This window comes from Nycticebus coucang, chromosome 1, assembly GCF_027406575.1.
Source record: "Nycticebus coucang isolate mNycCou1 chromosome 1, mNycCou1.pri, whole genome shotgun sequence".
Lineage (NCBI taxonomy): Eukaryota > Metazoa > Chordata > Mammalia > Primates > Lorisidae > Nycticebus > Nycticebus coucang.
Window position 1 is genome coordinate 48,518,285 of NC_069780.1, and position 15,363 is coordinate 48,533,647.

At 35.1% G+C, this 15,363-nt stretch overlaps 1 protein-coding gene across 3 annotated transcripts in view; it reads left to right on the top strand.

The window, feature by feature from the left end:
* The window catches only part of BLTP1 (bridge-like lipid transfer protein family member 1), a 279,425-nt gene that overhangs the window by 243,806 nt on the left and 20,256 nt on the right, over positions 1–15,363 (top strand). The window contains exons 71-75 of one of the 3 annotated variants that reach the window (XM_053574435.1): positions 211–412; positions 2,316–2,477; positions 3,003–3,142; positions 4,967–5,168; positions 14,166–14,360. In XM_053574435.1, coding sequence (XP_053430410.1) covers positions 211–412; positions 2,316–2,477; positions 3,003–3,142; positions 4,967–5,168; positions 14,166–14,360 — 901 coding nt within the window. The remainder of the gene's footprint in view (positions 1–210; positions 413–2,315; positions 2,478–3,002; positions 3,143–4,966; positions 5,169–14,165; positions 14,361–15,363) is intronic. The other 2 variants (XM_053574509.1, XM_053574580.1) reach the window with 2 other exon arrangements.

The window sequence follows — 15,363 nt, forward strand, 5'->3', positions numbered from 1 at the left end:
CAATGAATCCCCAACAATAAAAAAATAAAAAAATAAAAAAAAAATGAAAAACGCAAAGAATGTTGCCAGGATCACAAAGCTAATTTGTAAAAGTCCAAAATGAGTCATCTGACTCCTGGACTAGTGATCTTTCTACCACATTTTTATATATTTCTTGTTTTTCCTCATCTGCATAATTTTAATTCTAAAAGTTTATTGGTTTCAATACAGTTGCATTACAATTCCAAGACATTAAAGACTGAATCACCTAATGCCTCAAGGGGATCTTCGTTGCCAAGAACACTCTCCAAAGAGTCCAAGCTGAATGGTATGAAAGATAGTGCAACATCTCCTCCTTCTCCTCCTTTATCTTGCACTGTCCAGAGCAAGACTAACACCTTACTTCCTCCCCAGCCCCCACCTCTTCCCTCAGGTATTTAAGGAGAATATACTCTACTTTTGTCATTTTTTTAATTAACTTAATTTTTAGTCATCACCTATTTGCTCTATTGAGACTTTCAAATTCACCTATTTAAGAAAAAAGAACATGGACATGTAAATAATTACTCCACGAAATTAATATATAGAAGTGTGGGGCCAAGTACTTTTGACCATTTTTCAGATTGATATTACTTTAGGTTATCTGTAATAAAATAAACTTAACATACAAATAGTTTGCTTAATTAAACTTTTAGGTCTGTATATTTAGAAAAGGGTATTTATATAGTTCAAATTTGCGAGCTTACCATCAAAAATATCAAATTTACACATTTAAGACAGCACATTGAGCTTAATCACATTTATTAATTATCTATTGTTGCATAATAGATTACCCCAAATTTAGTGACTTATAACCTCAAACACGTTTCTGTTGACCAGAAATGTAAGAGCAGTATGGCTCAGTGGATCTAACTCATGGTTTTTTATGAGGTTGGGTTGGCTAGCGCTGCAGTCCTCTGAATATTTCACTAGAACTGGAAAATCTGTTTCCATCACATCCTGGCTGGCTAATTGATGATCAGTTCCTTCCCATGTCAGTCTATCCTCTGGCTGCTTGAGACTGCTCTCATGACCAGGTAGTTGACTTCCCTCGAAAGAAGTGATCCAAAAGAGAAATGGCTGAAGCTGCAATATCTTTTAGGGCTTAGCCATCACTTCCACCATGTCTTATTGATCATACAGATGAGTGTGGGAGGGAATTACACAAGAGATTGTATACTAGGAGGCAAGGATCATTGGAAACCATCTTGGAATCTGGCTACCACACCACATGAATGATAGCTTACATACATGGTAGAATTTAAGAAAAGGAAGGTAGTTATTTAAAAATAAATAAAGAATGTATTTGACAAGAATAATTTGAAAAAGTTTCATTTGGGAGACAGAACTTGATACATAAACCTTTTTAAATAGTTACCATAATGATAATGGTTCATATTTTTCTATCACTTTTCAAATGACAGCACACCTCTTTGTCCATTAAGTGCATGGCAGATTTTACTATTCCATTTTTTTTTTTTTTTAGAGAGACAGAGTCTCACTGTACCACCCTCGAGTAGAGTGCCATGACATCACACGGCTCACAGCAACCTCCAGCTCTTGGGCTTATGTGATTCTCTTGCCTCAGCCTCCCGAGCAGCTGGGACTACAGGCGTCCGCCACAACGCCCAGCTATTTTTTTGTTGCAGTTTGGCCGGGGCTGGGTTTGAACCCACCACCCTTGGCATATGGGGCCAGCGCCCTACTCACTGAGTCACAGGTGCCGCCCTACTATTCTATTTTATAAATGAGAAAAGTTAAGTCTCAAAGAAGCTGAATGTCTTTCCTAGATTTACACAACTAAATGTTAGGCTTGGAAACCTAAGGCAAAATTAGCCAAGTTTTTGTTGTTCTATTCATTTTATTGAAGCAGAAATATTTAGTTAGGTAGAAGAAAGATGCCATCCATGTATGGAAACAAGTTAAATATGTACAAGCTAAGCATAATATAAAAAACCTGAAAACAATGACATTTTTCCTCACTTGCCATTAAATAATTATGAGTTAAAATTTTCTATATCTTCATAAATGGACGACTAATGCTGATGAGATACCACAGTATAAAGTTGAAAATTTGGACCAAAATTTGTGACCTAGAGCAAATAGGAATAACCATCTTATATGTCATTAATTATCTTTGCATTCTAACATTAATGTATCATTTCTATCATCCTGCCATTTTTATTGCTTTCTCTATGGTCTTATTTATAACGTGCTTTACCTGATTAAATTATCGTATAATTCTAATTTCTTACAAAATTGTCTCATATTTAATTGGAATTTTATAAATGTTCTAGCCAAAGGAAAAGGAAGTGGAGGAGTAAAAACAGCCAAGTTATATGCCTGGGTAGCACTTCAGTCATTGCCAGAAGAAATGGTTATTAGTCCTTGTCTATTAGACTTCCTGGAAAAGGCTCTTGAAACTATCCCAATTACACCAATTGAAAGGAATTATACAAGTAAGCATCCTCCTTAATTTACTTCCCCATCACATATATTTTGGGATTTTTTTACTTAGAAGGATTTCTTGATGCTGTTATCCATTATTACATAGTATACTCAATTATAAATATAAAAGAATTAATATAACTGAAAAAGAACTTGAGATCTAATTCTCACTTGCAAATGAAGAAACTAGGTCCTAGGGAGGCTATATAATTTTCCCATTGCCATAGCTATTTACAGACAAAGTTTCTATTCTTAGGTCCTACATTAAGGATATATATTTTGGACTGAAATCTTCTTTAGTGCAAGAGCATAATCACTGTTTTCTTATACAGTGTTTGGTTTATCAGGCAAATTGGAGTTTGGGAAAATAAGCAAAATATTTGGATAGGGGAAGAATTGTAGCATGATGAGCTGCAGAAGGAAATGTTCCTAGGTGTTTATACCTCTGATCTCATCTAGTATAAGAGATGAAAATCTTTTAATAAATAGTTTGTTCTTGACTTTATAATAAAACTTGGAACTAAATACTTTAACAGCTGTCAGCTCACAAGATGAAGATATGGGACATTTTGAAATACCAGATCCTATGGAAGAATCAACAACATCACTAGTATCATCTTCGACATCTGCTTATTCTTCCTTCCCTGTAGATGTTGTGGTTTATGTACGAGTTCAGGTAATTTGCTTCATTTATTCCTTTTTGTCTTAAAGAAAAATGTATGTTTTTCTCAAGTTTATTTGAACATTTCAGTATTATTTCCTTCTTTAGTTTTCTTAACCTTGGCTTCATAGACCTTTACTTAGTATGTCTATGATGGATTAGAGGTTGCCTAAAGTACATGTAAAATTTTATGTGTATACAGATGCTCCTCAACTTGTGATGGCATTACATTCTGAAAATATTACCAAATGCATTTAATATGCCTAACATAACCCTAGCCTACTTAAATGTGCTCTTAACACATTAGCATACAATTGGGCAAAATCTTCTAACACAAAGAGTACTTTGTAATGAAGTGTTGATATCTCATCTGGTTTATTGAGTACTATACTAAAAGTAAAACAGAATTATTTTATGAGTACTTGAAGTATAATTTCTACTGAATATCAATTTTGTACCTTTGTGAAATAGAAAACACATCCTCAGAGATCATCTATATTCACTTTTCTATGAGAAGTTTCATGGATTTGGGGGCTTTTAAATTGAGAACTCACATTTTTCTGGCAAATATAAAAATTAAAGTCCTTTTTAAGCATCTTATGCTATTTTTATTATGACACTTCCATCTCTTGCCATTGGGATTCCTTCTGGGCAAATATAAGGTGTAACTGAGATATAAAAGCACAATAGTACCTATGTTAAAATTTTTGCTAAGAGTTGTGTAGTTTTTATTTAATATTTTATTCTAAAATCCGGTCCCATTGATAGGCCTTTGGGAATATCTTTTAGCATGTGATTAAATCTGTTTATTAAGGAGTATTTAAAAACTACTTGTATCCAGACTTTAGAGTTCAGTTTATCCTCAGTTAAAATCTTATAATCAGTCTAAAGAATGAAAGAAACACTAATGTTCATCTGTTCCATCTATTTTCGTAATAACAATTTGGCCAAAAGAGCTTCAGTTTGATATTCTGGAGTTTTGCATTGGCTTTTTTGAAGGTCTAATAAAAATATGAATGGACAAGGACTTTGAGGGTTTATAAATTTGTTATTAATACTATAATGTTCTGAAATTTTAAAATAAGTAAAATTAATTCCCTTAAAATACTTGATTATGAAAAAGTTTAATACAAACGTAAGTATTTTTAATGTTTGGCGTTATCTAAACGTCTAAATAGTCATCCCTTGCTATACTTGGGGGATTAGCTCCAGAACCACTCCCTCTCCCATGTACCAAAATTCATACATACCAAAGACCCATGGTAAGCCTTGAGGAATCCACATACACAAAAAAAACAGCCCTCTGTGTATGAGAGCTTCATATCCTGGGATACTGTGTTTTTAATCCACCTCTGGTTGAAAAAAAAACTGTATATAAGTAGAATAAACCCATGTTGTTCAAGGGTCAACTGGATTTATTGTTCAGAGATGGTTCCTTAAATACTTACTTTTATGAAATGATACCATTTTTATAAGTTTTGATTTATATATCATGCTTCTATGCAAAAACACTAGGATACTAAACACAAAATAACGCTGTAAGTGTCAAATGAAAGCCAGTTGTAGTCTCATGCCTACAATCTTAGCACTTTGGGAGGCAGAAGGATCGTTTGAGGCCAGAAGTTTGAGGTTGAAGTGAACTATGATAATGCCACTGCACCCAGCCCAGGCAAAACAGAGTGTGAGACCTTTTCTCCAAAAAAAAAAAGCGTCAAATGAGAAAATATGATAAATTTAGTATAATGAATGGAGATGAAAATCAAATGTAACTTTTATCGAATGTGAAAATGTTTAACCATCTAGTTCCTCGAAAACTTTATTTTTGGCTGTTATTTTTAGCCCTCACAGATCAAGTTTAGCTGTTTACCAGTATCAAGAGTAGAATGCATGCTAAAGCTGCCATCTCTGGACTTGGTGTTTTCTTCAAATCGTGGAGAACTGGAGACTTTAGGTAGTACATACCCTGCAGAGACTTTATCCCCTGGAGGTAATGCTACTCAGAGTGGAACAAAGACCTCTGCTAGCAAAACTGGAATACCAGGTATAGAAACATCCTTTTATTCCTCTGGTATGAAGCCAAATACTATTTTTAAATAGATAATTTAATAGTAATTAATAGATATTTGTAATACATTTAGAAAAGGAAAACTTCTCAGGGTTAGAGTATTTATTCAAAAAATCTAAGTTTTGAGTATATTTCATGTGTTACCTGATCTTGAACACTATTTAGTCTATATTTTTAACAACTGGAAGATGGCATTTTGGTGTTGGCTTTCAATGTACACACCCCAAGTACTATGATGTAACTTTTGTATAATCACACATTCAAGTACTTTCGAATGTTTTATATTAAGTTATATTTTACATGTAAGTATAATTAGTGTTACCCATGGAAAATAAGAGACATAGTGCTATCTTATGAGGATTTCTTATCAAATTGAAATGAAATTATGTTAAGTAGCATATTTTTTTAAATGACAATTTAAAACAAAAGATTGATTTCTTAGAAATACAGTTTTTGCTGTTGTAGTCAACAATCATCGAACACTTATACTTAGCTCCAAAATATTGCAGCTGGAGTTCTGCTGTCAACAAAATATTGGCGTGGTAGGATTGGCTTTTGAAAACACATTTTCTGATGATAAAAGTAACTCATTGTTCTTTATAGGTAATGCAGAAAATGGAAAAGTACTAAATATGAAATAAAAATAAGAAATAGTATCTCTTTATCTTAGATGACCAGTGTGATCAGTTTTTCCTCTACAGCATTTTTGTAGTAATACAATCTTTTTCCCAGGCAAAAATGAAATATGTCCTCTTCTGCTATGTAACTTTATAAAATTTAAAATATCACAGGTATTTTCCCAAATTATTAAATATTTATTTCTAAAATAACTGTAATAGCTGTATAATAATTCATCATTTTGTTCATATACTTGAGATTCCCTGGGCTTCTTTGTTTTTTTTAAATAGTATTAAAATTAATATCTTTGTACATAAACATTCTGTAAACGAAGATGTAATCCTAGGATAAATTTTGAAAGGTGGAATTTCTAGGTTAGAGGGTATGACCATTTTTTTAAAAATCTTTTATCCATCTTGAATCAATTTTTGTAAGTGATGATGCAGGTCCAGTTTCAGTCTTTTACATGTGGTTATCCATTTCTCCCAGCACCATTTATTGAATAGGGATTCTTTTCCCCAATGTATATTCTTGTTTGGTTTATCAAAGATCAGGTGGCTGTAAGAGGTTAGTTTCATTTCATGGTTTTCTGTTTGGTTCCAAATATCAATGTCTCTGTTTTTGTGCCGATACCATGCTGTTTTGATCACTATGGCCTTGTACTATAACCAAAAGTCTGATAAGGTGATACCCCCAGCTTTGTTTTCATTACTAAGAATTGCCTTGGCTATACAGGGTTTCTTCTGGTTCCATACAAAACAAAGAATTATTTTTTTCTAATTCTTGAAAATATGATGATGGAATTTTAATGGGAATTACATTGAATCTGTAGATTCTTTTGGATAGTATAAACATTTTCACAATGTTGATTCTTCCCAGCTATGAGCATGGTACGTTCTTCCATTTTTTAATATCCTGTGCTATTTCTTTTCTGAGGGTTTTGTAATTTTCTTTGTAAAGGTCCTTCTTCTCTTTTCTTGTGTATATTCCTACGTATTTCATTTGCTTTGAAGCTACTGTGAAGGGAATTGTGTCTTTGATTAGCTTCTCATCTTGGCTGTTATTGGCATATACAGAGGGTACTGATTTGTGTACATTGATTTTATATCCTGAGACATTGCTGTATTTCTTGATCATTTCCAGGAGTCTTGTGGTTGAGTCTTTGGGATTCTCTAAATATAAGATCACATCGTCAGCAAAGAATGAGAGTTTGACCTCCTCTGCTTCCATTTGGATGCCCTTTATTCTCTTCTCTTGCCAGATTGTATTGACTAGAACTTCCAGCACTGTGTTAAATAGCAGTGGTGATAGAGGACAGTCTTGTCTGGTTCCAGTTCTAAGTGGAAAAGCTTTTAGTTTTACTCCATTCAGTATAATATTAGCTGTCATAGACAGCTTCAATCAGATTAAGAAATGTGCCACCTGTGCCTAAATTCTTAAGTGTTCTAATTAGAAAAAGATGCTGAATTTTATCAAATGCTTTTTCTGCATCTATTGAGAGGATCATATGGTCTTTGTTTTTGCTTCTGTTGATATAGTGAATTAAGCTGGTGGCCTTGTATATATTAAACCAGCCTTGCATCCCTGGGATGAAAACAACTTGATTGTGATGAATGATTTTTTTTAATGTGTGGCTATAAACTGTTGGCTAGGATTTTATTCAGAATTTTTGCAAATACATTCATTACTGAAATTGGTCTGAATTCTCCTACAGAACCATCAGTTCCATAAGATGGTTCATGAGTTTGTTGATGCGCTCCGTTTCTGTTGTTCAAATTAGGTATCTAAGGCAATAAATTTCCCTCTCTTTTTTTTCTTTTTGTAGAGACAGAGTCTCACTTTATCGCCCTCGGTAGAGTGCCGTAGCATCACACAGCTCACAGCAACCTCCAACTCCTGGGCCTAGGCGATTCTCTTGCCTCAGCCTCCCAAGTAGCTGGGACCACAGGTGCCCGCCACAACACCCAGCCATTTTTTTGTTGCAGTTTGGCCGGGGCCCGGTTTGAACCAGCCACCCTCAGTATATGGGGCCGGAGCCCTACCCATTGAGCCACAGGTGCCACCCAGTTTCCCTCTTAAGACCGGTCTTTTCCCAGTTTTGATATCAGGGTGATGTTTGCTTCATAGAATGTGTTGCAAAAGATTCCTTCCTTCTCAGTTTTTTGGAATAATTTCTGCAGTATGGGTATAAGCTCTTCTTTGAAGATTTGATAGAATTCTGGTGAGAAGCCATCTGGACCAGAGCTATTTCTTGTTGGAAGATTTTTTATTTTTTCTTCAATCTCAATTCTTGAAATTGGTCCATTCAAGAGATCTATTTCTTCTTGATTAAGTCTAGGGAGAGGGTGTGATTCCAGGTATTGGTCTATTTTCTCCACACTGTCAAATTTCTGGGCATAGACTTTTTTGTAGTATTCAGAGATCATCTCTTGTATCTCTGTGGCATTTATTGTCATTTCCCCTTTATCATTTCTGATTGAAGTTATTAGAGATTTTACTTCACTGTTTCTAATTATTCTGCCCAAAGGTTTATCAATTTCATTTATTTTTTTAAAAGAACAACTTTTTGATTCATTAATTTTCTGAATAATTTATTTTCAGTTTCATTAATCTCTGATTTAATTTTGGTTATTCTTTTCTTCTGCTGTGTTTGGAATTAGATTGTTCTTCTTTTTCCAATTCCTTAAGATGGTTCATGAGTTTGTTGTTGTTGTTGTTGTTGGGTTTTTTCCCCCCAGAGACCCTCAGTAGGGTGCTATGCCATCACAGCTCACAGCAACCTCAAACTCTTGGGTTCAAGCAATTCTCTTGCCTCAGCCTCCCAAGTAGCTGGGACTACAGGTGACTGCCACAACACCCAGCTATTTTGTTGTTGTTATAGTTGTCATTTTTGTTGAGCAGACACAGGCTGCACTTGGACCCACCAGCCCTAGTGTATGTGGCTGGCGCCATAACCACTGAGCTATGGGCACCAAGCCGGTTCACAAGTTTATTGATGCTCTCTCTTTCTCTTTTTCAAATGTAGGTATCTAATGCAATAAATTTCCCTTTTAAAACTGTTTTTGGTAACTTGTGTCTTTGTTGTTGTTATGTTTAGGAATTTAATGATTTCCTCTTTCCTTTTCCTTCCTGAACCTGACTGTCATTCAACATAAGGTTGTTAAATTTCTAAGTCTTTGTGTGGTGATGAACATTTATGTTGGAGTTGAGTTTCATCTTTATTGCCTTGTGGTGTGAGAAGATACAAGGTATATACTCTTTTAATTTTGCTGATGTTTGATTTGTATCCTAGGATGTGGTGAGTTTTGGAGTATGTATCATGAACTAATGAGAAAAATGTATATTCCTTACCTTTGGGATAGTGTGTTTTATAAATGTCCATTAATCTCATTTGTTCTAAGGTCACATTTAAGTCCTTTGTACCTCTATTTAGTTTCTGTTTAGAGCAGCAGTTCTTATCCTGTGGGTCACAGCCCCTTGTAACAATGAAAATACATCATGGCCTCAGGAAGGTTGAGAACCACTGGTTTAGAGGATCTGTCTAGTTCTATCAGAGGGGTATTAAAGTTCCTGACTATTACGGTTTTATAGAATATCATATTGTTCAGACCCATCAAGGTCTGTTTCATAAATCTGGGAGCATTTAAGTTGGGTACATAAATATTTAAAATTGAAATGTCTTCTTCTTGTATTGTTCCTTGACCAGTATAAAGTAACCATCTTTGTCTTTCTTAACTTTAGTTGCTTTAAATCCACTTGTAGATTGCAACCCTTCCTTTCTTATGATTTCCATTTGCTTGAAATACTGTTTTCCATCCCGTAACCCTGAGTCTTGATTTGTTCTTTAAGGCTCAGTGTGTCTCTTGGAGACAGTTTATGGATGGTCCATGCCTTTTTATCCAGTCAGCCAGCCTATGCCTCTTCAGTGGTGAATTTGGTCCATTAACATTTTGATTTAAGTATGGTAGAGTTCTATTCATCTTATTTTTTGTATGGTAGAGTTCTATTCATCTTATTTTGTTATGTAGTTTTATCCTTTGCACCATTGTGGAAGCTAACTTTTGACCTTTAGCTTCTGGGTATTTACTTTGCTATTAGTCCATTGTAGTGGTCAGTGTTGAAAATAGGTCTAAGTATTTCCTGTAGAGCTGGTCTTGTGGCCAATTTCCTCAGTGCTTATAGATCCACAAAAGATTTGATTTCTCCATCAGTTTTGAAGCTTAGTTTAGCAAGATACAGAATTCTGGGCTGGAACTTGTATGCATGTAAGAGGTAAAGGCTCCATCTTTCTTTAAGGCTGCATAGTATTCCATGGTGTACATATACCACAATTTATTAATCCATTCTTGGATTGATGGGCACTTGGGCTTCTTCCATTACTTAGCAATTATGAATTGGACTGCAATAGACATTCTGGTGCAAATATCTTTGTTACAAAGTGATTTTTTTGTCTTCTGGATATATACCTAGTAGAGGAATTGGCAGGATCAAATGGCAGGTCTATTTTTAGATCCCTAAGTAATCTCCAAACATCTTTCCAAAAGGAACATATTAGTTTGGATTCCCACCAACAGTGCAGAAGTGTTCTCTTTTTTCCATATCCACGCCAACATCTCTGATTTTGAGATTTTGTGATGTGGGCTAATCCTACTGGAGTTAGATGACTCAAAGTGGTTTTGATTTGCATTTCTCTGATGATTAAAGATGATGAGCATTTTTTCATATGTCTGTAGGCCCTGTACCTGTCTTCTTCAGAGAAATTTCGCTTCAAGTCCCTTGCCCAGTCTGAGATGGGATCACTTGTTCTTTTCTTGCTAATACATTTGAGTTCTCTGTGGATTCTGGTTATTAAACCTTTGGTGGAGACATAACCTGCAAATATCTTCTCCCATTCTGAGGGCTGTCTGCTTTCTTTACTTACTGTGTTCTTGGCTGTGCAGAAGATTTTTAGTTTGATAGGTTCCAGTAATGTATTTTTGGTGTTGCTTCAATTGCCTAGTGGGTCTTCCTCATAAAATATTCACCCAGGCTGATTTCTTCAAGTGTTTTCCCTGAACTTTCTTCTAGTATTTTTATAGCTTCATGTCTTAAGTTTAAATCTTTAATCCAGTGAGTCTATCTTAGTTAATAGTGAAAGGTGTTGGTCCAGTTTCAGTTGTCTAGAGGTCGCCAGCCAGTTCACCTAGCACCATTTGTTAAATAGGGAATCTTTTCCCCACTGAATGTTTTTAACTGGTTTATTGAAGATCAAATAATGGTAAGTAGCTGGGTTCATCTATTCTGCTCCATACATCTATCTCTCTGTTTTTATGCCAGTACCATGCAGTTTTGATCACTGTCGATTTCCAGTATAGTCTGAAGTCTGGTAGCGTGATTCCTTCTGCGTTGTTTTTATTTCTGAGTAATGGGTCTAACCTATTTTTGATACTTTCTACTACATCTTTACACTCCCTAATTTTCTCCTTCATTTCCTTAAGCTCTGCCATATCCTTTCTGTAGTTTACATATCTCTTGTCTGACTTTTGGTTCTATCTTTCCACTTTCTCATCCATTCCTTTTATTGTCTCTCATCCATATTTTAAATTTTCTGTCAATTAAATCTTTATAGCAGAGTCTTCTGCAGTAGCTACCTCATGGTCCCTTGGGGTAGTTCCTCCGTTTTGGCTTTTCATGTTGCCTGAATTTTTCTGTTGGTTCCTCCTCATGTGTTCTTTCTTCTTGTTCACCTCCTTATCCTCCTTTTTACCTCTCACTGCCTCCTTTGTTTCAAACAGAAGTCCTTGCTGTTGATGACAGTATGTTGCAATGTGTCACCAAGATACCAGGTGGTGTTGTGGTCTTTTTTAGATTACAGAGAGCACAGCCAGCAACCACTATGGTCACTATTCCAAACTTAGATACCTTTAGTGATCACCTGATTGTTTCCTCAGCCTTCAGACCCTGCCAGTTGGGATCTTAAAGCTCACAAGAATCCTTCAGGGGCAGATCTCACAGCACCCCCTGACTCTAGTTCCCATTGGGTGCAGATATCCCTCAGTCAGTCCCAAGAGTGGAGTTCTGATCCAGGCAGGCGGAATTAAGATAGCTGTGCTTTAGATCCCTGCTAAGACTTTCTTATGACCTTCCCACAATGGCAGCCCCCTGGTCTCCAAGACCTTCTCAGTATGGCTGCCTCACCAGCTACCAAACCTATGGCAAATCCACTCTTAACTAGCATTTGCATCTGGTTGCTGTATACTGTTCAAGTCCACCCACTCTTCCAAGCTTTCCACTTAATGCGCAGCTTCCCCCAACTACTGAAAACTCGAGAAAGGCTTCCTCCCATCCTGGACCTCTGGGTGGCCAACCAGTCCCAGCCAGTAGCATTCACTGGACTAATTCATGAGATTTCCACGACTCCAGATCATACAGTGTATCCAGCTCACCACCTCCTCCCTGTCAAGTATGACCATTTTTAAAGTGTTTGATACTTTTAATCTCTGACAAGACTGTAAGATTTCTGCACTCTCACCACATGTGTATGGACAGCAGTTCGTTATGTTATGCCCAAAGCAGCTTTGAATTTATTTTTAATCACTGTCAATATGATGGATTACAATGGGATCTCATTATTTTGTTTTGTTTTCTATTATTTTATTGGCTATTTCTTGGAAAGGGGAGATAAATATATGCCCATGCTCATTTCACTTTTGGAATGTTCAAATTTGTCTTAATAATAAAAGTCATATAACTTATTAGCACCTAAATGATTATATTATAGCAGTATATATGCACTATGCGAGGATAGTGAAAGGAATATAAAATGAAGAACTCTGTTTTATGCCCACATTTTGTGATACTTTAGAAAATAACAAAAATGAATAGCACCCCTCATTTTATCATCAAAAAATATTCAAGGAATGAAGATGAAACCAAATATATAGGTTATAACAATATACATTCTTTCAAAGGATCTTTACTGAATGTGTGGTCTGGATCAGTGCTATAGGGGTTAGGTATGCAACAGTGAACTGAGCGAATAGATACGGTCCTGGCTAATGTAGAAACTAAACCAGATTTGGAGAAGCAATTAATAGCCAAGCAAACGAGCTTATTTTAAATGGAAACATAAAGTGGGTGAGTATAAGTTAGCCAAGCAGAGAGTTGGGGGAATGAACACTACTGATAGAGAATATAAAACCCATGAAGCAGGAAAATGTTTGGCAACCTTGTGAAACAAAAAGAAAAAAATATTATTATAATGGAAACTGGTGTAAGAAAGGTTTAGACTTAAAGAGATAGGAAAGAGCCAGATCATGTGGAGAAAGCACTGACAGGTAAGTTAAAGCAGAGAAGTGGATGGACGTGATTCCGTTTTATGCTTTTAGGTGACCAGTTCAGCTACAGTGTGGCAGTTGATTAGAGTGGAATAAAGCAAGGAGAGCAGTTATCCATTTCAGTAGTCCAGGCACAGTCGATGATTGTTTAAACTAAAACAGCAGATGGAGATGGAGGGAAATGGATAGACTTTATTTTATATGTATGTGAGATATAGAAATGTCATGGTGATAAATTGCATGACAGAGAGTCAGAAGTAGGAAGAATGACAAGTAACTCCCAGGATTCTGTCTGAGCTATTTTCATGAAGTGTTCACTTACTAGAGGTAGGGAACACTGGAAGAAAAGCAAATGCAAAGAACAAGATCAAGAGTACAGTTTTGGACGTGAAAAACTTTAAATACCTCTGACCCATTCTATTAGGAGGTCAAGTAGACAGTTGTACTTACATAGATCCAAAGAAGTCTAGTCTGGAGATAAATTTTGGAATCAGCAGCAAAATTCTATAATGTTCTATTCAAGAGATCTCATTTCTTATGTTAAAGTTTATTTGGAATTTGCTTGTCCATCGCTGGTAAATGTTGCCAGTAGGGACATGTAGCTCTCTAGGAGAAAAAGACCTTTTTACTTTCTGCACTTGCATACCTTACTGTATTTCCACTGCCATCTACTTAAATGTGGAAACCAGGCTTTTGATACAGATTTTTTAGTTTGTTCTCCTTTCTCTTTGCTTACACTTGACTTTTCCACTGCCTGCTTCCAGTGAAACAAAGGAGAAATAAATAGGAAACCATACAGTAGGCCAGACATATGTATAAATGATTGTTTTAAAGACTAACAGACTATTCAACCCTAGTTTATAATGTAAATTAATTAGAAAATAAGTCCTCATTTCAAATTTAAGAATTTTAATCTGTTGATCAGTTAATATGTGGTTCTGTTTTACTGAAGTTATGTTTGGTTCTCAAGAACATATTGTGACTGGCTTTTATTTTCTTGCTGCTTATAAATATTCCTAATTTCTTGTATTCACTGTAGGTTCGTCAGGATTAGGCAGCCCTCTTGGCAGAAGTCGTCATAGTAGTAGTCAGTCAGATCTGACTAGTTCCAGCAGTAGTTCATCTGGCTTGAGCTTCACTGCATGCATGTCCGACTTCTCCCTTTATGTATTTCATCCATATGGAGCAGGAAAACAAAAAACTGCTGGCCTTACATCTGGATCAGGAGGATTAGGTATACTTTGCATATTTGTGTCTTTTTCAAATTCATAGCATCTTTTTGTAAATAAAATTTCTTTTTTTGTTAAATTTATTTCAGATTAATATGAGGTTACATACTATTAGGTTACATTGTGTTTGTTAGGTAAAGTCAGGGTTGTAGTGTCTTTCACCCAGAAAGTGTAGCATTTACCTGTACATTGTACCTGTTAGGTGGGAACTTACCAAACTCCCTCTCCCTTCCTTCTTTCTTGAATTTAATTGAGTTTTTCTCTCATTTCTGCCCATTATTGTTAATCTACCAAATTTCAATATGGAGTACATGGGATGTACATGGTTACGTTGAGTACATGGGATGCTTGATTTTCCATTCTTGTGATATTTTACTTAAGAAAATGTTCTCTGAATCCATCCAAGTTGTAATAAAAGATACAAAATCTCCATCTTTTTTTATGGTTGAATAGTATCTTTTGTTTTTTCAAGCTTTTCAAACATCTTTTCAAGCTTTCTTTTCATAAATTATAATCCTTTTAATAAGGGATATAAACTAAAATCAGAAGATTTTTTTTCCTTTTGATAATATCTATCTTGTCCCTACATATTAAGTAGAAATATGCAATAAGAATTTCTGAAAAATTAAGACTCTAAAAATTCAGACTATTTTATAAATAAGTAGCTCAGTTATCCCTGAATATCAGAAGTTACTTATGTTACTTAAATGTTTAAATATCTTACAAAATCATTGTCTATTTGTATAAGAAATTGTATAAAAATTAAAATTTTAAAGTGTATACATCATGTTTATTAATTTAAATCAGACTGTTAAAGTTAGTGAAATTAAATTTCTTTGGCATTTTAAAGTACAGATAAACCACTAAAATAGCATAAGATCTTGTTATTAGTGAATTATCTCTTAACTTGTATTTAGACAAATAACAATAACACATACTCCATGTCAATTTGAGTTTTTGTTTTTGGAAAAAGGTTGTAAAAATCCCCAGTTTTATTTATGGGCTTGA